The 24,552-nt window shown below is 43.4% G+C and overlaps 1 protein-coding gene across 1 annotated transcript in view; it reads left to right on the forward strand.

Moving 5' to 3' along the window:
* Positions 1-22,494, forward strand: part of NIPAL4 (NIPA like domain containing 4) — a 39,435-nt gene extending 16,941 nt beyond the window's left edge. The window contains exons 2-6 of the mRNA XM_030213100.1: positions 7,730-7,984; positions 13,235-13,291; positions 16,043-16,133; positions 18,243-18,403; positions 21,594-22,494. Coding sequence (XP_030068960.1) covers positions 7,730-7,984; positions 13,235-13,291; positions 16,043-16,133; positions 18,243-18,403; positions 21,594-22,213 — 1,184 coding nt within the window. The 3' untranslated portion in view covers positions 22,214-22,494. The remainder of the gene's footprint in view (positions 1-7,729; positions 7,985-13,234; positions 13,292-16,042; positions 16,134-18,242; positions 18,404-21,593) is intronic.
* The last annotated feature ends 2,058 nt before the right edge of the window (positions 22,495-24,552 follow it).

Below are 24,552 nucleotides of genomic sequence, written 5' to 3' on the forward strand. Positions count from 1 at the left end.
ATAATGGGGTAAAATGTTTGGGTAGTTGCAGATGATGGATTGCTGCGCTAGTGCCCAGCTCCATGTCCAATTGAGCTGGAAAAGTAAAACCTTATCAGGTCTGAAAAAATAAATAAAAGGGAAAAACTGCTGGAATGCCATAGCTGTTTCTTTTTAATATTTATAGCAGCAACTAGTCTCTTTTGAGGGCTGTTACTAAACCAAAGTGAAATCATAACGTCTCTGTTTTGCTGAGGTTCACACACCTTTCCTTGTTCTCGCTCTTCCTTTTTAATTCACTCCCATCGCTACATGTGTTCTTAACTCTCCATGGGAACAGGCCTCGTATTTAAGGTTTCACTACACCCCTGTTTATTCAATATTATGAAACCTGATATTCCAACATTCAGCCAGACAGGTATAGAATAATTATATAATTTCAGAAAAATATTTGAGTAGGAGTAACTAAACCATTCATTTCATCGCCTTCCTTTGTTCCAAATGAGCGGGGCTGGGTTCTTGGGCCTGTGAAACTCAGGAGCCATGCCTTTGAAACCAAAAGGAACGTGTTTTAATTTTATGAGTAATGGTTGGGTCCTATATATGATATATATTAGGCTAGGTTAAAAAAAAGGGAGGTGGTAACCTTCAACATTTGTGTTTCTCTGTTCGAGGGAGCAACAGCAGTAACATGCTGGTAGGCTGATACTTTAAAAACCAAACTTGTACTGTTGACTTAGTATCGCCCCTAGAGTACACAAAGCTAATATGTTAGCAAATATCTGAAAAGGGGGTGCCAAAAATTTGGTGCTAAGCGTAATTCTATGAAGTGCCTGTGGTCTTTATAGAATACTGCTTAGTGCCAATTCCCGTGCCTAACCCAAATCAAGCGCACTGAGGTGGTATTCTGTAACTATGCGTGTAACTTTTCAGAGTGCCCTGGCACGCCCATGGCTATGCCCCCTTTTGAATTATGTGCCAGTAGAGTTAGGCGCCGTGCCTTATATTTTATTTATTTATTTAGATTTTGCTCACACCTTTTTCAGTAGTAGCACAAGGTGAGTTACATTCAGGTACACTGGATATTTCTCTGTCCCAGGAGGGCTCACAATCTAAGTTTGTACCTGAGGCAATGGAGGGTTAAGTGACTTGCCCAAGATCACAAGGAGTAGCAGTGGGATTTGAACCGGCCACCTCTGGATTGCAAGACCAGTGCTCTAACCACTAGGCCACTCGTCCACTTCATTAATTTGAACACACAAATCTGGGCACCAGGATCATAGCCAGACCTCGATGGGGGGGGGGGGGGGGCACATTTTAGCCCACCTGCCCGTTGCCACCCTTCACCACTGCCTCCCCCACTTATGCTGCATGATGGTACCTTGGGCGGTGGGGGTCCCCCAACCCCCGCCAGCTGAAGTGTTTGTTCTGCACTGGTCTCGCATTGTCTGCCCTGCTCTGTTCTCAGTCACGCCATGCACGCTCATTTTAATGAAACTTCATAGAATACACCTATGCGTATTTCATTTCAGGGCTTATTTTTTTTTATAGGTGTCATATATAGAATCTAGCCCAAAGAAGGGAATTCTATAAATGCTGCTCAAAAATCAGCGCCAGAAAGAATCGGCTGTAAACGCTAATTCTGTAAAGGATGCTCCAGGATGAGTTCTCTTTATAGAATATTTTGTTACATTTGTACCCCGCACTTTCCTACTCATGGCAGGCTCAATGCAGCTTATAGCACTTAGAGCCAATTCCCGCAGCCAAAGTTGAACCCTGGTATTAACGCCAGCTGAGAATTTGGTGTAAATGCTGGCACTCAACTGTTCTATAATTATGCACAACTTTTTGGTATGCCTCCAACCCACCCATGCCCCCTTTTGAGGCCATATATTAACAGTTGCATGCTGTGGGATTTAGGCACCCAGTAACGCACCAGCAGATGTGCACGCAAAACTAAATTAGTGCCAACTTACCTCAATAATCGGTTGATAAGGTTAATAGTTAATGGCTCGTTAACCAATTTCCTTTGACACGTATCTTGGATCTGCACTGAAATTTTGGTGCCATTTATAGAATCCGGGGGGAAGCATCCACCTTCCTCCAATCCGTACAAAGATTGCACTCAAGGCAGGATTAAGGCATAGGCAAACTAGGCGTGTGCCTAATGCCCAAACATTCAGGAAGGCCCTGTTCAATATCCTGCTTGGGTTTTCCATAGAGAGAAAAGCAAGGGCAGGCCAGAGCCACTGCCACCTGCAGCTGTCATTCAGTCTGTTTTTCTCATCTCCAGTACATGGTCCTCCAGTCTGCAGGAGGAGCTGGCCAGCGGTGCTTCTCATATGCTGCTGTCTCCTCTGCAGTGAGAACTGTGCGGGGGGGGGCATAATTATTTGAGATTTGCTGACCGTAACTACACACTGACCACATGTTGTTTTAACTGCAAGAGTCAACAGTAGCTGAGAAGTGCTGTTGGCCGACTCCTGACATGTGATGGTGACTATGGTAGGGGGCTGTGGAGATGGTTTTAAAATGTGTTTTTATTATGATGGAGTGGGGACCCATTGTGCTTGTTCACCTAGGGGCCAGCAAAGAACTAATCCTACTTTGTCTTTGCTGTTGTCTAAGAATTCACCTTAACACATCCTGTTCTAGCTGGCAATTCTGGAAAGGGCCAGCAAACATTAAGTCCTGGCAGTAAAGAGAGCATTCTGAAATCTCTTATCAAGCCTAACAGGACAGTAATGTACACACAAAGCACTCCACTCTCCCCTTTAACTGAATAATAAGTTTTTTGTTTTCTTCTAATCTTTAATCTTAAGTTCATCACTCCCCCACGCCCTCTCCTGCCATTGGGGCTGACTGCATGTGGTTTCACTTATCATGTTAGATAAGACTTCTGCCACTGATCTGTAACTGTATTTGTAATTCTTTAAACTTAGATTGAGAAATTGGCTGACTTTTACTGCTGTATATTGCCATGCAGAAGGACCTGAGCTTGATTTATGGCACAGGTCTTTCATTCCCTAGTCCACTGGGATGGGATGTTGCAGAGACAGTATTCACAACCCCTGTTGCAGGATGGGGTGAAGGTGGGGGAGAGGGAGTTAGTCCTGTTTCAGATTCCTGTTGCATAGTATTGGTGAGTATGTTGGAACATGCTCTATCTGTAACTGACACGGGAAATGCAGTGCAGTAGAAACAAAATGATGGGTAATGTAAGAGAGCTTAAGGAGTGCATAAGAGTTTGGCAGCTTTAATGAAACAACAAGCAGTGGGGGAAATGCAATGAAATATCACTCTTGACAGACCAGAAGGACGTAGACGAGATGTATCTCTGCAAGGAAAAGATTCAGTTTGTCCAAGCCAACGTATTTTCACTAATGTCATATGAATGTGAAAGTTGGACAGTGAAGGAGCAAGCATGAAGAAAATCGATGTTTTGGTGAATTGAGACCATCAGCCTAGGTGTAAATATTTTGCCCGAGCGCTATTTTGTAAATGCTCATTTAACTTACGTAATGGGTATTTGCAAATGTGTGTACATGGGGAGGAGCATGAACGGGACATAGGTGGGCTCCCACATGCACGTGTGACATACAGAGTGTTGTAAGTTACACGGGTACCTGCTGCACATAGGCATGTGCTTACACCAACTTTATGGCTGGCATAAATGCAAGCACCTAAATTTAGCCACACTCCCCCCTCCCCCACATCCCCATATTTGGCGCTATTTAACCGGCCAGAACAGCTGCTGACCAGTTAAATAGCGCTTAACTGGCTATCCGCTGCTATTCAGCAGGGGATAATCGGCTATCCCACGCTGAAAATACCAAGTTAGTGACTAGCTGGTAGCTGGGTATATCTCCCGATAGAACCGGCTCTCCGCCTATTTTTTAAAACCGATTTAGCGACCATATTTAGCCGCACGAAAAGGTGGGATATCTTTGGCTAGTTTAAAGATAAACAGCTATGTCTGAATATCGTCTTGGACTGCCCGGCATTGAATATCCAGGTTCAGCGCTGACTGCGAGAGTTAGCCGGTCTAACTCCTGTGGTCTGAATATCGGCTCCTTTAATACCAGTTATGTTGGTATTCTATCATGGAAAGTAGGTGCCTACTTTCCATTACAGAATACAGTCCTTCTCCTGTGCACCCTCAGGCACCTAGTTGAAGGCACCCAGTTATAGATTGCCACCAAGGGTGGAATTCTCTAAATGGTACCAGAAAAACTGGGTATTAAGCAACATTGCATACCAATGCCTATGTTTACTAAGGTGTGCTGTAGGCGTGTTAGTGTGGTTAACGCGCATTAAAAGCTAACGCACCCATAGAAATGTATAGGCGCATTAGTGTTTAATGCACCTTAATTTTAAAGGTACGTTAAAAACACTAACGCATCTTAGTAAACATACCCCCAAATCTGTTCTACAAAACTATCGTAAGTCCTTGGTTACATGTTAAAGTTTAGGTGTGATCACTTATCCATCTCTATGGCCGGCGTAAATACTGACACCTAAAGTCAGCAGTTGGGCATCTCTGCCCTGATGACTCTGCTTCAGTCGCAGCCCTGTGCCATGGCGGTTATCTATTTTCACATACTCCTCGCCCTGCTAGCCGTGGGGGCGGTGTTGGACTACTTCTCTCTCCCTCCTCCAGATTTCAACCCCTTCTTCCACCTCAATCTCACTGTTTTTCCTCCTTTGAAGTCCACTCTATCCGCCTTTTCTCTCCTCTGCCTCTTCGAATAGCGGTCATTTATCGTCCCCCTGATAAGTCCCTTTCATCCTTTCTCAGTGACTTTGACGCCTGGCTTGCCTTCTTCCATGATCCTTCCTCCCCCTCTCTCATCCTTGGTGACTTTAATGATCCTTCCAACTCTTATATTTCCAAGTTACTCACTTTAACGTCCTCCTTTAATCTCCAACTAAGCTCCACCTCCCCCACTCATCAAAATGGTCACTGTCTTGATCTCATCTTCTCCTCAAACTGTTCACCTTCTAGTTTCCTTGCCTCTGATCTTCCCTCCTCTGATCACCATCTTATAACTTTCACACTTAAATCTTCGCCCTCCCAGTCCCGTCCTATCTTATCTAATTTATCTAGGAATCTTCACGATATTGACCCTTCATCTCTATCCTCCCATGTTTCAAACCTCCTCTCTACTGTGGCACCATCCACGTCTGTCAACGAGGCTGTTTCTTCTTACAACAATACTCTATCCTCTGCCTTAGACACTCTTGCACCTTTGATGACCCGCCCTGTAAGGCATACAAAACCCCAACCTTGGCTGACTTCTAATATCCGCTACCTACGTTCCTGTACCCGCTCCGCCGAACGCCTCTGGCGGAAATCTCGGGCCCTTGCTGATTTCTTACACTTTAAGTTCATGCTGACCTCCTTCCAATCTGCTCTTTTACGTGCCAAACAGGATTATTATATCCAACTGACCAACTCTCTTGGCTCTAATCCTCGACTTCTCTTCACCACATTGAACTCTCTCCTCAAGGTGCCCCCTCCCCCAACTCCCCCTTCATTATCTCCTCAGACCCTTGCTGAATTCTTTCACAACAAGGTTCAAAAGATAAACCTTGCTTTCTCTACCTCAACAGCTCTCCCTCCACTAGTGTGTTCCCCTCTCTCTCCTTCCCCTCATTCCCTTTCCTCCTTTCCTGAAGTTACTATTGATGAAACTACACGTCTCCTTTCTTCCTCAAAATGTACCACCTGTTCCTCTGATCCCATTCCCACCCACCTTCTTAATGCCATCTCTCCTGCTCTTATTCCTTTTATCTGTCACATTCTCAACCTCTCACTGTCCACTGCGACTGTCTCTGCTGCCTTTAAACATGCTGTGGTCACACCTCTCCTTAAGAAGCCTTCACTCGACCCTACTTGTCCCTCTAATTACCGACCCATCTCCCTCCTTCCTTTTCTCTCCAAATTACTTGAGCGTGCTGTTCACCGCCGCTGCCTTGAGTTTCTCTCCTCACATGCTATTCTTGACCCACTACAATCTGGTTTTCGCCCTCTCCACTCAACCGAAACTGCGCTTACTAAAGTCTCCAATGACCTATTACTGGCTAAATCCAGAGGTCAATATTCCATCATCATTCTTCTTGATCTTTCCACTGCTTTTGACACTGTCAATCACAGCATACTTCTCGATACCCTGTCCTCACTTGGATTCCAGGGCTCTGTCCTTTCCTGGTTTTCTTCCAACCTCTCCCTCCGCACCTTTAGTGTTCACTCTGGTGGATCCTCTTCTACTTCTAACCCTCTGCCTGTCGGCGTACCTCAGGGTTCTGTTCTTGGTCCCCTCCTCTTTTCTATCTACACTTCTTCCCTTGGTTCATTAATCTCATCCCATGGCTTTTCCTACCATCTCTATGCTGATGACTCCCAAATCTACCTTTCTACCCCTGATATCTCACCTTGCATCCAAACCAAAGTTTCAGCGTGCTTGTCTGACATTGGATGTCTCAACGCCAGCTGAAATTAAATATGACCAAAACCGAGCTTCTCATTTCCCCCCCCAAACCCACCTCCCCGCTCCCCCCGTTTTCTATTTCTGTTGATGGCTCTCTCATTCTCCCTGTCTCCTCAGCTCAAAACCTTGGGGTCATCTTTGACTCTTCTCTCTCCTTCTCTGCTCATATCCAGCAGATCGCCAAGACCTGTCGTTTCTTTCTTTACAACATCCGTAAAATCCGCCCCTTTCTTTCCGAGCACTCTACCAAAACCCTCATCCACACCCTTGTCACCTCTCGTTTAGACTATTGCAATCTGCTTCTTGCTGGCCTCCCACTTAGTCACCTCTCCCCTCTCCAGTCGGTTCAAAACTCTGCTGCCCATCTCATCTTCCGCCAGGGTCGCTTTACTCATACTACCCCTCTTCTCAAGACCCTTCACTGGCTACCTATCCGTTTTCGCATCCTGTTCAAACTTCTTCTACTAACCTATAAATGTACTCACTCTGCTGCACCCCAGTATCTCTCCACACTCGTCCATCCCTACACCCCTTCCCGTGCACTCCGCTCCATGGATAAATCCTTCTTATCTGTTCCCTTCTCCACTACTGCCAACTCCAGACTTCGCGCCTTCTGTCTCGCTGCACCCTACGCCTGGAATAAACTTCCTGAGCCCCTACGTCTTGCCCCATCCTTGGCCACCTTTAAATCTAGACTGAAAGCCCACCTCTTTAACATTGCTTTTGACTCGTAACCACTTGTAACCACTCGCCTCCACCTACCCTCCTCTCTTCCTTCCCGTTCACATTAATTGATTTGATTTGCTTACTTTATTTTTTGTCTATTAGATTGTAAGCTCTTTGAGCAGGGACTGTCTTTCTTCTATGTTTGTGCAGCGCTGCATATGCCTTGTAGTGCTATAGAAATGCTAAATAGTAGTAGTAATCTAGTCTATAAGTTGCTTATTGGCACTCGTCTCCAATTAAGTTCCAATGTAGCGCCAATTAGCTAATTATGTAACGTACGTAACTGACTCTTCTATAACTGAGTGAACAATTGAGTGCCTAATTTTAGCTGCAGTTTATAGAATTTGGGGTTGATTATTAAAATATTTGACTGTACATAAAGGGCTGATTATCTGTAAATGTTTGAAATGGCAAATTACTAGTGCTGGAATTTTGTAAGTATGCTGCTTCCTTTCTCTTTTTATGCTTAAACTATGACATTTCCAGGCTCTTTGTTATAATGTTCGGCTAACTCTATCCTTTTCTTGGCCCAGGTTCTCTGATCAGTCTTTCCTGCCCCTCTCGTCGGGTTGTATGCCGCATAATCGATGAAATTGATCTGACCATCTCTGTCTATGAGAACCTCACCATCGGCGCAGGTTGGGCCGGGCAAGAACCGGTCAAGAGGCGATGTGACTTCTTCATTGGACTGTCGCTGGCCGTTTTATCCAGTTTCCTCATCGGAAGCAGTGTCATCCTGAAAAAGAAGGGATTACTGCGACTGGCAGATCAGGGCGGCACCAGAGCAGGTAAGTAAAGAGTTCTCGGGTGTGGCCAGAGTACCGGAGCTAAGTTGAGGGGTACGATTTAGTAATGGGGCAAATAGATAAATGATGAGCAACTTCAGCAGCAGGAAACGAGAGCTGTGAAGAGACTTTTAGTTCCAGATACAATGAGTTTCTTCAGATCTCTCATCCCCTTGGCTTAGTATCATTTTTTCTAGTAGTAGAATGACCACAGAATTTGTACAGTATTATGGGTGTTGTGGAGAAGTAAAACATCAAAAACAAAACAAATGCAATGTGTTGAATATACGTCTAGACCAGGGGCATAGCCAGACTTCGGCGTGAGGGGGCACATTGTAGCCCCCCCCCCAGCGCCGCTGACACCCGCCATTGCCGACCCGCCGCCATCACCACCAACTTTGACCCCCGCCGCCGACCCTCTCAATCCCCCCTCCCGCTGCCAACCCTCCCCTGCCGTTGCCTACCTTTGCTGGCGGGGGACCCCAACCCCCGCCAGCTGAGGTCCTCTTCTTCCTTCGTTCTGTTTCTGAGTCTGACGTCCTGCACGTACAACATGCAGGACGTCAGACTCAGAAACAGAACGAAGGAAGAAGAGGACCTCGGCTGGCAGGGGTTGGGGTCCCCCGCCAGCAAAGGTAGGTGACGGTGGGTTGGCGGTGGAAGGGGGGGGGCGAGAGGGTCGTCAGCAGGGGGGTCCAGGGCCAAATCTACAGGGGCCCAGGCCCCCGTGGCCCCACGTAGCTACGCCCCTGGTGTAGACAGATCTGTGTGGGAGAAGGGAATGATAATGCCCTGACAGGAAGGCCCATAGGGCCAGATTCAGTAAATAGTGCCGAACATTTGGTGCGGTTATGATCTACCCTAAGCTAGAATTTTGAAAAGGGCAGAGCTTCACATACATTTCAGGCCTAACTTCGGGTCCAAGCACTTATGCCTGCAGAACGTTGGTGTAAATGCTCACTGCTTAGCACGCAAATGCAGGTATTCTATAACATTGCGCCTAATTTCCGGCACCGCCCCCGCCCCGCCCATGCCTCTTCCTTGCTACGCCTCCTTTTGAGTTCCACACTATTAAATTTAGGCACACGTGTTGTAGGGCACAGGACAGATCTGTGCATAAATCCTAATTATTGCCAATTATTGCTTGTTAACACCAGTTATTAATTGTTGGTGCTTTATTGGTTATTAGTTTGTGCGCGCGTCTGGGATCACACCCAACTTTGGGCGAGTTATACAAAAGCTGGAGGATAGTGTCAGCACTAATTTAGAAATTTGGTAAGTGGAGAGAATTGCCTCCCTAATGGAGCAGGGAGACAACATTTTTTTGTTAGACTGACAACTCTGATTTCTGTGGCTACACAACATTCCTAGGTTCCTGACTCTGGCACTCCTGGAGAATTGGTTGTCCATAGAACTGGTCTTCTAAAGCACTTTGCGGGCAATGCAGTAACTTCTGCCCCTCCTTCCATTCTCCAGCATCTTAAGAATATAAGTATTGCCATACTGGAACAGACCGAAGGTCCATCAAGCCTAGTATCCTGTTTCCAACAGTGGCCAATCCATGTCGCATGTACCTGGCAACATCCCATGACAGAAAAACAGATTTTATGCTCTTATCCTAGAAATAGGCAGTAGATTTACCCAAGTCCATCTTAATAATGACTTATGGACTTTTAGGAAATTATCCAAACCCTTTTTAAACCCCGCTAAGCTAACTGCTTTTTACCACATTCTCTGGCAATGAATTCCAAAGTTTAATTATATGTTGAGTGAAGAAATATTTTCTCCGATTCATTTTCAATTTACTGCTTGGTAGCTTCTTTATGTGCCCCTTAGTCCTAGTATTTTTAGAAAGAATAAACAAGCGATTCACATCTACCTGTTCCACTCCACTCAATATTTTATAGACCTTTATCATATCTCTCCTCAGCCGTCTGTTGTCCAAGCTGAAAAGCCATAGCCACTTTAGCCTTTCCTCATAGGGAAGTCGTCCCATCCCCTTTATCATTTCCGTTGCCCTTCTCTATACCTTTCCTAATTCCACTATATCTTTTTGGAGATATGGTGACCAGAACTACAGAATTGCTTGGATGGGGGGACAGTGATGACCTCAACCTGATAATTAAATAGGGATGGAAAAGAGGAGCAAATGCTCAGGGTACAAAGACTGCCATGGGGTGTAAAATGATTGAAGTGCAAGAGTGGACTGGCAGTGGAATAAGAAGTCGGAACATTGCTGTCCTACTTTTTGGGTGCTGAGAGGGAGAACAGAATAGCAATGAGGGCTGAAGAACAGAGTATGGAGCAAGCTTTGGGAAGATTAGGGAAATGTTTGCCTGCCTCACCCAGGCAATAAAATGCCTAGTTACAGCTCTGGTCTCGGCTGTGTCTCTGATCTCTTGTGTTTCCCTCTGTTCATCACCTTGGACTGAATATAAATTGCACTGGGGCTTTTGCTGCTAAGCACAGGCAGGTACAAAGAGCTGTAGGGAGAAGGACAGGGAGCTGTGTTTTGGTTACATAACCCAGGTGGCTGACCCTTGTTGAATGTTGCCTAATGGGATTAATCAAATGCTATTTGCTTTCTGTTGCATGTTTAGTTAGTGGTGACCCAGGGTTTCCAGCTGAAGGTCATCTTTTTATCTTTCCCAGTGGACATGACACTTCTAGCTCCAGAGAATTTCACAGCATACCTGCAATTCTGGTTGAATAATTTTTTTTCTCTCACAAAACAGTATAATCAGTGTTTAGAAGGTCATAGCACTGACTTTTTTTTTTTTGCACAATAGATAAAAAACAGGGTTTTTTTTCCTTTAGACATAATGGGGGGAGGAGGGATCCGCACAAATTTGTAGCTGATTTGCAAAGGGAAACCTCCGGAGTTTGATGTATGGCTCCCAAAGTTGAGCGCTTCCGAGTTGCACATGCAAATTGGATAATGAACTCTGACCTTGGGTGCCAGCAACCAATTATTAAAATTTGCATGCTATTCTTTAAAGCATGGTGCCTAACTCCCACAGCACATATCTGAAAAGGGGTGTGACCATGGGGGCAGCTCTGAGCTTGTTCAATAAATTAATTCCAGAACTTGACAAAAGGAGCCATGATGCTAGTCACATCTTCCTCTCTGCCATGACTTGCCACCATCACTGCCAGTCTTGAATATGGTGGTAGTGAGATGCAGGGTTAAATGGATTTAGGAAAACAGTGCCGCACTGAAAGGAGTAGAGATGGTGAAAGCTCCCAGTTTAAGTACTTGTAGCACATTACTGCAGTGGTAGTTATTAACAAATAGGGGTCCTAAAACTAAGGTATTCCGCAGATTCTATAAACTTGTGTACCCAAATGTATGCATGCAAAGCCTAATTTAATAATTGTCTCTTAATTAACAGCCAATTATACGCTTAATTTGGTTCTAATTAGTACCAATTAGCGTTTGCTTGTGCAACTGCTCTAAGCTACTACTCTAGAATTTGTGTGCGCCAATTCCGTCCTACACAACTTGAGCATGTACGGATCAGGGACGTGCTAGGAGTTTGGCGCATAGATTATAGAATGCAAGGAGTTACATGTCTAATTCAGACACAGTCTGCCTCCACCGGGAGCTAAAAGCATTTGGGAGAGGAAGAGTTAGTGGATTCTGTCAGTGGGCAGACTGGAGAAGCCATTTGGCCTTGATCTGCCAACAGCCTGTGACATGGCATAAGTGCTTACACCTAAAGTTAAGTGTAAAACTGTGAACTTTTGCTAGTATGCTATAATGGAAGCTCCACGTGAAACTGCAGTTGTAGAATTGTGGCTTAGCTTGCAGCTTCCTGGCACCTAAATTTTGTGTGTGTCTCTCTCTCTCTCTCTCTCTCTCTCTCTCTCTCTCTCCCATTGGCATGGGTCCCTGTAGATTTGGCCCTGGACCCCCCTGCCGTGACCCTCTCGACCCCCTTCCCGCCGCCGTCGGTCACGTGGCATTGCTTGCTGAATGATCTGATCAATTTTCTGTGCGTGCTTCTGACATCCTGCACGTTATACGTGCAGGACGTCAGGCGCACGCACAGAAACAGATTCAAACTTGATCAGATCATTCGGCAACGCTGCACAGCCGAGAAAAGGACTTCGGCTGGCGGGGGTTGGGGTCCCCCGCCACCAAAGATATGCGGTGGGAGAGGGTTGGCGGCGGAAATGAGGAGCAGCAACACTGCTCAGCCGAGAAGAGGACTTCGGCTGGCAGGGGTTGGGGTCCCCCGCCAGCAAGGGTTGGCGGCGGGAAGGGGGGGTCAAGAGGGTTGCGGGGGGGGGGGGGGGCTAAAATGTGCCCTTTCACCTCGGGCTCTGGACCCCCCTCCCGTAAAAGTCTGGCTACGCCCCTGCTTTTAGCCCCTTTTAAAATCAATATAAGATCCATCATTACTTTTTCAAAGGGTCTTGAAAGGTTTATTAAAAGCTTGGTCCTTTTGCTCTTTTGAAAGATAGAGCTTTTTGTAAACTTTACGGTCAAACTGAATGTATATTTTCTGGGTAGGCAGGACGCAACATTGCACGGTCACTTCATTCAGCTAATGTATCTGTCTCCTTTGATTCTTTAAATTGAGATGGTCTTTTGCATCTCTCAAACACCTCAGTGTCAGACTTAAGTTTATTTAGTTAGAATTTTGCTCACACCTTTTTTCATTAGTAGCTCAAGGTACTACTACTACTATTACTATTTAGCATTTCTATAGTGCTACAAGGCGTACGCAGCGCTGCACAAACAGAGAAGAAAGACAGTCCCTGCTCAAAGAGCTTACAATCTAATACACAAAAAATAAAGTAAGCAAATCAAATCAATTGTGTACAGGAAGGAGGAGAGGAGGGTAGGTGGAGGCGAGTGGTTACGAGTCAAAAGCAATGTTAAAGAGGTGGGCTTTCAGTCTAGAGTTACATTCAGGTACACTGGATATTTCTCTGTCCCAGGAGGGCTCACAATCTAAGTTTGTATCTGAGGCAATGGAGGGTTAAGTGACTTGCCCAAGATCACAAGGAGCAGCAGTGGGATTTGAACCGGCCACCTCTGGATTGCAAGACCAGTGCTCTAACCACTAGGCCACTCCTCCACTCCAAGTTGCAGGGTTTCACAGTTTTGTCCTTTTTCTGAATTGCTTCTATCTGCTCTCTCGATGGCCTTGCAAAAATGTGGTTTCCGTGTGTGCAAAGAACCCATTTACTTTCAGCTGTGTTTTTGCTTTTACTAGATGCTTTTTTTTTTATGTGTTCTCCCAGGTGATGGTGGGCATGGATACCTCAAGGACTGGCTGTGGTGGGCTGGCTTATTGACAAGTAAGCAAGAAATTGAATGTGTTATGTAGAGGGCTTGTGACCATATGCTACTGTCACTACTATATATGGACCAGTGGCTTTTACCACTCACATACTGATGTGCACCCTGGACTACAGCGGGGGGGGGGGGGTGTTCATGAGATGAATTGCTAAAGCTATATGGGTCTGCTGCCGAGGCTGAGAAGTATCTATTTTGTCTAGTTGCAGTGATTGGTGGTTCATAATTTTGCCCCAAAGTTACAATAGAACCTGATCAGAGCCTCTCTCTGTATAGTATCTTTCAGACTTTGTTATTATTAAATCAAACATTTATTGATTGTGTTGTATTAAGATGTTATGTGATTTTTGTTCTAATCCATGTTGAGGAAATACAAAAATTAAACGCCATTATTACATTTATATAAGATTTGTTCATACAAAATTCTAGAACAGGAACTCCGAAAGCAAAGATGGCAGAATTCTTGATCTGATGTCTCTTTAGACACCTCTGTCCAATATTAAGTGGAAGAAGTTCAGTTGTGTACAAACCCCTCTCCCTCCTTGCTTTAAGAGCATAAGAGTTACAAGAGGAAAGATGTTAATAGGGGGGGTGGGAAATGGGGGTGAAAATGATGTAAAATATTGATGATGGCAGATAAGATGTATATGTACAACTATGACATATTAGAATGTTCACAAAATGTTTGATTTTATTGATACTGTTCAAAGTGTTGCATCATCAATAAAAACCGTTGAAATATAAGAGCATAAGAGTTGCCCTACTGGGTCAGACCATGTCAGTCCATGTCATAAGTACCCAGTTGAGTCCCCAAATGTAGCAAGATTCCATGCTTCTCAACCTCAAGGATAAGCACTGGTGTCCCCAGGTCTACCTTAATTAACAGTTTATGGACTTCTTCCAGGAACTTGTCCAAACCCTTTTTAAACCCAGCAAGATTAATTACTTTTATCACATGCTCTGCCAATGAGTTCCAAAGCTTAACTAACGCTGAGTGAAAACATATTTCTCCCTATGTCCCCTGGTTTTTGAACTTTTTGAAAGAGTAAACAGTTGATTCACATTTACCCATTCCACACCACTCATGAATTTATAGAGCTCTCGTCTCTCTCCAAGCTGAAGAGCCCTAACCTCTTAATCCTTTCCTCTTTAACCGTTAACCATAGGCAGCTGGTTGAACAGGTTCAGTGAGTTGGCCACAAGCAAAAACTATCTGACTGGTGTTTCTACTCATTCTGTCCTGCCTTTAAAAAAAGCCTCTTTGTGTTTTGACCAGGTTGTAAGCCCCATGAGGTTGGCAGTCTGTCTTGGGTATCTGTACAGTGCTGTGAATTCATAATGGCACTGTAGAAATGAAATAGTGTTCCCTTCATGTGGGACACCTTTTAAGGCATGTCTGCAAAGTATTGTAGGCTGGCTGACTGCACCATTCAAATGCAATGGACTTGTTTGAATAGCATCCATGCAGTAAATTTAACATCTTTTAGTCAGGCAAAGGAAAATGGCACGCAATTTACACTCAGAGAGCCAGGAAGTAAAACTCTGGTGCCAGTGATGTAAAGTGCATTGGACTTGTTTATATGCTTTTGGGTTTCTTAATGCTCCACTCTGAAGAATGCAGTAATTGAAACACTTGCCAAATAAATAGCTGAACTGTGTTTTAAATAGAAAGCACAAACATATTGTTGTTTGCTTTTTTTAGGGGGTGTGGAAAAAGTGGTTGTTGCTTGGAAACAAAGCTCACTAAATAAGTTATAAGCAATTAATAGTTTTTATTGGACTGAATAATAGTTTTTGAGCTGGAGATTCCCTTCGGGTCCATGCAAATGTGCTGTTGATTGCCCAGACCTGTCCAGTGCTGTCCAACCTTCAGAAAGTGATCACAAGCCAAGTCAACAACGCACAACCTTTTTTGAATTTGTTTCCTGTTGCCCGTGAGCTGCAGTGGAAGGCGGAAACTCTCTGTTGCCTTAACCTGGTACATTTTTTGAAGACTAACCATGGTTACAACAGTATATAATCTAGGAGAAAGGTAGTACTGGGTCTCTGCCAGGTTGCTGACTTGGGACCTTTTATGAAAAACAGGAAATTGCTTCCTCGTCCCTCACTGTAGCCAGATTAAAGGTTGCCACTGACTCTAACCTAGCGCCTTTAAGAGAACCATGATTGAATAAAAAGGGAATGTAGGTTTATTTATTTGCTGAGTGATCTTATTTCCATATATCTAAGTGAACTAACACGGCAATGATGCTAATTTGTTATCAATTTCTTGATCTGAGATGATCCCCCTCAAATATATCACCAACCAACAAAGAGAGGTCAAGCCAACGCAGAATGAAGAAGATGACACCAAGTTGGGAGGCTCTATTAGTGATAATGAATTTATGGCCTCCTCGCTTGGTGTCTTCTTTCTCCTCAGAATGGAAGTGTTCTGTGTTGACTTGTACAATGCGTGCAGTATCAGGCTGGACGATGCTCTGGATTATGATCCACAGTAGGTTTGAAAGACATGTACCACACCCTCTAAACAATGAAAGAAAGCTTAGTTTATCCATTGCCTGCAGTACAACCTTTTCCAGACCTCCCATTGAGTAAACATGGCCTACTCGTGTCTTCTCTTTTTTTTTTGGCTAGACATATTTGCTGATGCTTTGAGGGGAAATGAGTTCCCTCCAGGTCCATGGAAGAATTGTTTCAAAAATTTGTGATGCATATTGTAAATTCCATATTTTTCCTTTTTATTTTTTTTCCAGTGGGCGGTGGTGAAGTGGCCAATTTTGCTGCTTATGCCTTTGCTCCTGCAACAGTGGTCACCCCACTTGGTGCCTTCAGCGTGCTTATCGGGTACAGTACCTACTGTTGTTGGTATTTTCTAATTATAGACTGAGGTCATCAGAACTCAACTCTGTTAAGGATTATGGTGTTTTGAGGATGGGAGGTTGAACAAGGGTGGTGGGGAGAGCATACAGGTAATGTGGGCTCCTAGATTATACAGCTACCCTTCACATTTACATGCCGATTGCACATGTAAATGTCTACATTACTACCACTTACATGGGTATGTGTGTATTTACCTATGTAGGTGCTAGCAAAGTGCTTCAGTGTTGTTCTGCAAATACATGCTATTTAAATTAAGCAGGTATTTGCAAGGGGTGGTGTACACATGGGTTGGTTACCCATTTACATACGATACAGGATATTGTATGTTATGTATGTTCCCGCCACATTTAGGTGCCTGCACTTAGTTCTGTGGCTGATGTAACTGCGGGTGCCTGTTAGGCATGTCGGTATCGGGTTATGCTAGTATTCTAGAGTGGAACCTGGGTTCTGTTATAGGATAGGTTCTTTCTGTGTGACCTCAGGGCTTCTAAATGGAGATGCTTAGTTGTAGAATTGCTCCCATAGTGTACTAGCACAGGAGTAAGGGGTAAATCACAGTAACAGCCCAATAATCAGTCAAGGGTATTTCTACGTTTGCTCCATGGATGTAGCCAGACCTCGATGGGAGGGGGGCCAGAGTCCAAGATGCGGGGGCACATTTTGGCCTTCCTTCCTGCTGCCACTCCCACTGCCATTGCGAAGGTACCTTGGCTGGCGGGGGTCCCCAACCCCTGCCAGCTAAAGAGTTCATTAAAATGAGCGCGCACATCGACTAAAAACAGGACAGGGCGCCAGGCAATGTGAGACCAGCGCGAGATAAAAACTTCAGCTGGCGGGGGTTGGGGATCCCCTCCAGCCAAACTGGGGGCCCCAGAGCCAATTTGGGGGGGCCCAGGCCCCCATAGCTATGACACTGGTTTGCTGCATTTCTCATTGCCTACACATATTCAATCTGAATATGTCCACCTGCAAATTTTGTAATTGAAAAAGCCGTTGCCTACGTTTGTAAAATGTCTGTGGAACAACATTAGCTTGTTGAGAAACTGGCTAGGCCTTGCTAAGTCAATTTGTATGTAACTCCCTGGGGAGAATCAGTAATGGAGTTGGGTCTGGTGAGTTCCCCCAGGGGATTACTGAATCATACCTGGCTCCTGGCCAGGGTCTGGGAGGAGGAAAGGAAGTAGTTATTGGCTTGGGGGGGAGGTGTATACCCATCTGATTGACATGTGGTGGATGTGCCAGGGTACAGTCCTAGTACTGAAATGGGCGAGGGGAAAAATTGATACTGTAATGACTGACAGTGAGATGTAATTGGGGGGAGAAGTCAGGAGAAGTAAGTTTCTGCCATTTTGTGCACGAGGTCTTTGGTTGACCTAATCCCTGCCAAGACCCATGGAGTGGAGATATATCCTGCCTGGCACAAGAAGCAGGGGCTGCAAGTGGAAATTGACTTCTGCTGAGACGCAGAGGTTTCAGTGAGGAGGCTCCAGGGAAGGGGGAGAGAGAATATTTCCCTGAGAGTGGAACAGGGAAGAAGCCTGTTCAGGCCAGGGGTGGGTGAGAGAAACTGCATCCTTGGGGGAAGAAAGAAAGACCGGAAGATTTGGTCCTAGTTACAGTCCGGCAGCTGGGGAAAAGTCCAGCAGGATGCTTGCCTGGCATGGGAGCAGAGAAGCTGCAGCCCCGGGCTGTCCGGCCAGGTGGGGTGGGCTAGAGAAATAAGAGCCAAGTGAACATTGAATGAAACTGAATCTGAGGGATGCCATCCATTTACTGCCTGGGATTGCCCTTGAGATGGCTATTAGTAGAGTTTGTAATTTATTAAAAGCAACCTGGAGTGAGATTGCATGTTAATAGCACCTGCATAGCTTTCAGTTGCATGAGTGTCTGCACCAGCTCAGCATGATTAGCCTTGGGTCGGGTGCCCTTCAAACTAATGGGAAGAGGAGCAGGCCTAGCTTCATGTCCATTGTTAATTCTCTCTGTTCAGAATATCCTTCAGAACTGTAAATGCTGGGACACTGTGAAGCCCTTGCTGCAAATCAGTTTTCTGTCTTGTCCTCAAATCCACAGTGCTGTGCTGTCCTCGTATCTACTGGGAGAAAGGCTGAACCTGCTGGGAAAGCTGGGATGCATGCTGAGCCTTCTGGGAAGTACAGTCATGGTGATTCATGCCCCCGAAGAAGAAGAAGTTACAACTTTGAATGAAATGTATTCAAAATTGAAAGAGCCAGGTGAGCTGTCCTTTTGGAAGTTCAAAATCCTCTCGTGGGGTGCATTAGCCTCGTTAGAAGTAGCTTTTAATCTAATGGTCTCTGTGAAGAGTCCCTCTCTGCTAAAGGTACAGTGTTGTAAGCCTTTCCCTTGCAATTACTGGGTCATATTACCCCATCCTTCCTCTGCCAACGTAAATACAGTTTCTTCCCCTTCATCTCAGTCATCATGGTGACAGTTTTCGGTTAGGGGCCAATAAGCATACTTAAATAGAACATACTTAAACCTCCATTACCCGAGCTGCAAAGGACTTAAATACAGATCAACTTATGATGCCATCTTCTCCTACATAAGTACACAACTGTGGAACGCACTACCAAAAGCCGTAAAAACAACTTTTGACCACCTAGACTTCCGGAGATCACTAAAAAACAATCTGTTCAAAAAGGCATACCCTACGGACCCAACTTAAACGCCTGGATCCTGCTACACAACGAAACCAAAGCTCGCAATGGACATAACATAACTCTTCCTCTTTATGTTTCCAAATGTGTCTGTAACACTTGATATCCTATGATTCCCAAATGTGTCTGTAACACATGAACCTTATCCTACCACAAATCACACTGTATTTGTTCTTTACCGGACTGGGCGAACTCCTTTACGGTAGTACCATGTAAGCCACATTGAGCCTGCAAATAGGTGGGAAAATGTGGGATACAAATGTAACAATAATAATAATAAACACTGTCCCTTGATCCCAGTGCATATGCAACACATGGCCCACAAAGTTTTGATGTTGTGCAATGGTGGTCAGAAACAAAGAGAGAAATTGTGTGATTACATCCCTAATGCACATTGACCTGAGGACGTTTCTAAGAGCAACTAAGAGTGCCGAGCTTTTCCTTTGGCTCAAATAAATCTGTATTGGCTGTGATGTTAAACATGACATATCTTATGCTGCATGACCAAATCTGATCTCTGTCTGTGAAGACAGTCATGACACTGTTCCTTGTACAGGTATTCCCAGGGGCACAAGCATGAAACAGCTAAATGAAGTATTGTAAGCTATGACTAAACAATGAGAGCTTGCTCGCTATTGAGCAGATATCAAACCTTGCTGTAGTTTTGAATATCACACTATGAAGAAATCTCCAGTAGTATGAAATAATTCAAAATCATAGTATAACAATCCAAATTCACAAATATAATACAAGTGGATGATCCAGTGTTCACAACAAAAGAAAATATCGGTGTTAATAAAGGACCTCGGAGATGGGAGTGACCAACAAAATATGAAGTTAGTCAGTTAACTCTACTATTTAATCATCAGCCCAGTTCACCAAGTATTAATTCATTGATTTTTTTTTTTAATCTTTCTATATTATAAATAAAAATGTGTTCAAATAAACAAGCTTGTCTTAATGCGCAGGCACCCCTCAAGAAATGTCTTCTTTAGGAATTAGCATTTCATCAAGCTACAAGCCAAAGTATGACATCTTCTGAGCATTTCTTTGACATATTCGTTTATCCGCCATTACCTGTGGACTGGACCAGTGATTAAATGGTGGAGTAAATGGACCAACTTAATATTATGATGGTCACTCCCTTACCTGAGGTTCTTTTATTAACACTAGTACTTCTTGTTGTGATCAGTTAATCATCCCCTAGTATGATCTTTGTGATTTTGGATCAGTTTAGTGTAACTCTTTAGTTGTGGAACATTGATAGTATATGAAATGTGCACACATGTATGATAAATTATCACTGCCACTGTTAGTTTAAAATGCGCAGGAGGTCATTTTATAAGGGCGCCAATGATAAGAAGGCATCTACCTAGGCGCTATTTTATAAAGAAAAGTAGCCACCTACTATTTTTTATAAAATAACTAGCATAAGGGGCAGAAATTGCATCTGCAACGTAGACATGATCATACCTGATCTTGAGGCATGAATGATTGTGCATACTTTACACATGTATGTGTGTAGATTAGGGTATTTCATAATTTATGTACATACTTGCTAACCTGGCTTGCATTCCACCTAGACTGCCCTTTTGGAACTGCCTGCTGGTAAAGTACACACCATCATATGAACATGTGTACTTTTCAAGAGGCCATTAGTGTGCATTAATGACTAAAGTAGGCGTGTATATTACCACTTAGGGGTTAAGTTATTAATGTGGACTACCAATAAGGCATGCTATTAATAACTAGATCTCCATGCATTAAATGGGATCTGTAGTAAAATAACACATCTTAATTGTAACTCACATTGATAACTTCCTCCCTTAATGTGAACAGTATCTCTGGTAACCAGAGCTGATATTGTGATTTCATAAGGCCTCATTCCACCAATGCGTAAGAACCAACCTCATCAATGATGTCACAATGGTTTTGACTGCCCTATACTTGGCTCACTTTTATTACATATAGCAGTGATTTCAATTTCTAGAGACATTTTTTTTCTTTAATTAAGGGAGGGTGAGTTATCAACGTTGGCTGCTACCCTTTAGATCTGTTATTTTACTGTAAACCCAAGTTTATTAGTAACTAGATGTCATTGTATAAAATGGAACCTGTGCTAAAATAGCATGAGCTGGTGGTAAAAATGTTTTGATAACTACCCCCGCCCTTAGTGTGAAGAGTTTCAGTCTCTGGTAAACAGAGCTGGTATTGTGATGTCATAATGCCTCATTCCACCAATCCCTAAGAGAAAGTCTCAGTGATGTCACAATGACTTGATTGCCTATACTTGGCTCACTTTTATTACATATAGCAGTGATTTCAATTTCTAGAAACATTTTTTTTTCTTTAATTAAGGGGAAAAGTTATCAATGTGGGCTACTGTGTTATTTACTGTTAACCCCAGTTATTAGTAACTAGGTCTTATTGCATAAAATGGGACCTGTGCTAAAATAGCACAAGTTAGTGGTTAACTAACATGTCTTAATGGTAGCCCAAATTCATAACTTCACCCCTTAATGTACACACCTCCTTATAAAATTAACCTCCATATTAACCCGAGTTGAGCTGCCTCTCAAAACCTCATCATTCCTTCTCTTTGTTTCTCCAGTTGTTTATATATGACAACTCTTTGGGTTCTTTGCATTGTCATCATTTTTGTACTCACTTTCCTTAATAACTGTAGTCTTGCATTATGTTGACAGTTGTATTACCATTTACTGATGTGTTCCCTTCTTTTCTAAAGGTTTTATTGTCTTTGCTGTCATCATTCTCCTCGTATGCTTGGTGTTGATATTTTACCTGTCACCTCGTTATGGTCACACCAACATTTTGATTTACATTGCCATCTGCTCCTTGATTGGGGCGTTCTCCGTCTCTTCAGTTAAAGGACTTGGAATTGCTATTAAGGGCCTTTTCACTCAACAGTCTGTTGTACAGGACCCACTGACCTGGATTCTTCTCATCACGCTGATCATTTCGATTGTCACTCAAGTGAACTACCTCAATAAGTCATTAGATGTTTTCAACACCTCCTTAGTATTCCCTATCTACTATGTGTTCTTCACCACAATCGTCATCACCACTTCCATCATACTGTTCAAAGAATGGGTTGCAATGTCCGCCCTAGATATTGTGGGAACTGTTTGTGGGTTTCTCACTATCATTCTGGGAGTTTTCTTACTTCATGCATTCAAAGACCTGGACTTGAGCTGGGAGAACATGCCACATACCATTCAAAATGAGGACCTCTCGGTGAACTCCAAATTCATGAAACTGGATGACAAAAACATTCTCTTAACCAGTATGGAAAATTCTGGAGTTTATATGGATGAAAAATCTAAAGTATTTGTGATTTATACATAGAACTTCTTTTTTTAAGCAAATTCTCCACCTTTGAGGGACTACAGTGATGCCAGATCATTTAAACAAACCTTTTCTTTTGTTGTATTTGCAATATTTCAAGTTGGTTTTCAGCAAATCATTGTTTTGCTTTGCTTTGTGTTCACATGTGACAGTTGCTGCCTGATTTTATTGTGTCTGTCCTCATGTGTCCATCTATTATACTCTTTGGACATAGTGAACCTCCAGTCTGAATTGAAGCAATAGTAGAATATTCCAGTCAATAAAGGTAGTAATAGACAACACACGGGTGCCTATTACCATGTTCTTAAATGTCAAGGGTACTCCAAGGTACACGTGATAGGAACACACTGTGGGAGTAATTCTCAAAAGGTCACCTGAAGTTAGGCACCTAAAGTGTTTGAACTAAGCACAAATTCTATAATGACAATTAGGCACATAATTGCGATTACAGAATTCTAGCGTAAGTCCACAGTTATGCAAGCAGTTACGCTAGCTGAATGGCTGCTCTAAATGTTCATGCCTAACTGCTCTCAGTTTGGCGCATGCCTGACAATGTTCTATAGCTTAGCGTGAAGTGCTAGGCACACCCATTCCCCTTCAACATCTAATGTTATTGAATACTCAATGCAGATACGTGGCAATTAATTCCAATTGTAGCCAATTATTGATTAATGCCAATTAGTGCCTAATTTTACAATTATGCATGTGAATGTATTCTATAACCTGCTTGTGAACTTTTATGCGCTAACTCCAGGATTCTATATAGTCACCTAAAGATCCATGCTAAAATCGTCACAGATTCTATAACAATGTGCACAATTTATCAAGCACTAATTGGTACTGATTATAATTTAGGCGCACAACTTGCTAAGCGTATTCTATAACGATGTGCGCCAAACTTCTAACATGTGCAGACGAAAAGGGGCATGATTAAGGACAGGGAAATGGACGTTTGTGGGTGTTCTGAAATTTACGCGTATGGTTATAGAATATGGCCCAGTGCGCCTAAATCTACGCCTAAGTCTACGCCATGTTTTCCTTGGTGGAAATGGATGTGCGTAGATTTAGGTGCTGAAATATCAACTAACTATATTCTATAATTAGCGCCTAAATCTATAAATCAGCGCAGATTTTAGATGCCATATATAGAATATCTCCCTAAGTGGGAAAATGGGCACACAATATGATAGATTTGGGTGTGGGGGTGTGTGTACGATGCCTTCACTTGACATAGGTGGTGCAAGGAACCCTCGCCAGGTGATATTTCCTATTCTGCGCTGCCAGATTTCTAGAAGCTGGTGTCCTGCCTTGTAGGGATTATACATGAACCTGGGATCCTCGATGCTGTTTGGTTTATAGGAGATCATTAAATAGCTCCCATGTATTTAACTAATCTTGCTGTTTGAACCTTTGAGAGCTAAACAGAATTGTCTAACGGTGATAGTGTTCAGTGTTGAGAGTGCTGGATTGTTGGAATTTGTGGATTACTCAAAACATTGTTCTTTCTTTCTGTGTCTATGGGAGAAACATTCATTAAATGAAGCCCATAGATTTGGTAGCAGAGTATTTTAAATGTTTACGGGCTGATCATGTTTGTTCTTCTTCCTGGTCTGTGATTGATGAAATGTCCTTTGCATAGTTTCTTTTTTAACAGTTCTGTGATTTGGAAATCCTGGATCTAAATATCACTGTATATATCCTTATGTTTTTTAAAGAGTTTTGCTAATGTTGGCAACTATTTTAAAAATATATTTTGTAAGCTATAGCAGACAGTATTTTTGTGCAACATTAAATAAACCTTTTTTATTATGTGATGCATTTTCTATTTAAAATTTTGTTTTGCTTGTGATTTTCTTTTTTTCTTGGTGTCAGACTGACATGGGCCATGGCCTGTTTGAAACACTTCTTTTACCGCAGAAACCAATCAGGGGATGGAAATGTGAATGGCTCCCATCTCCTCCCTTTTTTTGTTGTAAAAGGGAATTTGACTGATGGCTGTTTAATTTCTGGTTTTCAGTTGCCAAGTCCTTGAGGAGTAATAAAATATTGGGGAATACACAGTGGGTTCCAGGCCTCATGATAGCAGTATCTCACCCTGTTCTGCTTTGTGGTTCCGCGGAATCTTAGCTGGCCAGACTTCTACGATCTATGCCCTGATCGTGACTGAAGGGCTGGAGTGTAAATTTAAGGGGCTTCGACCTTAGCTTCAGAACTTAGTACAAGAACAGTACTGGGCAGACTTCTATGGTCTGTGCCCTGAGAAAGGCAAGGACAAATCAAACTCGGGTATACATATAAAGTATCACATACCATGTAAAATGAGTTTATCTTGTTGGGCA

The sequence above is a fragment of the Microcaecilia unicolor genome, chromosome 8 (assembly GCF_901765095.1).
Source record: "Microcaecilia unicolor chromosome 8, aMicUni1.1, whole genome shotgun sequence".
In the NCBI taxonomy this organism is placed as follows: domain Eukaryota; kingdom Metazoa; phylum Chordata; class Amphibia; order Gymnophiona; family Siphonopidae; genus Microcaecilia; species Microcaecilia unicolor.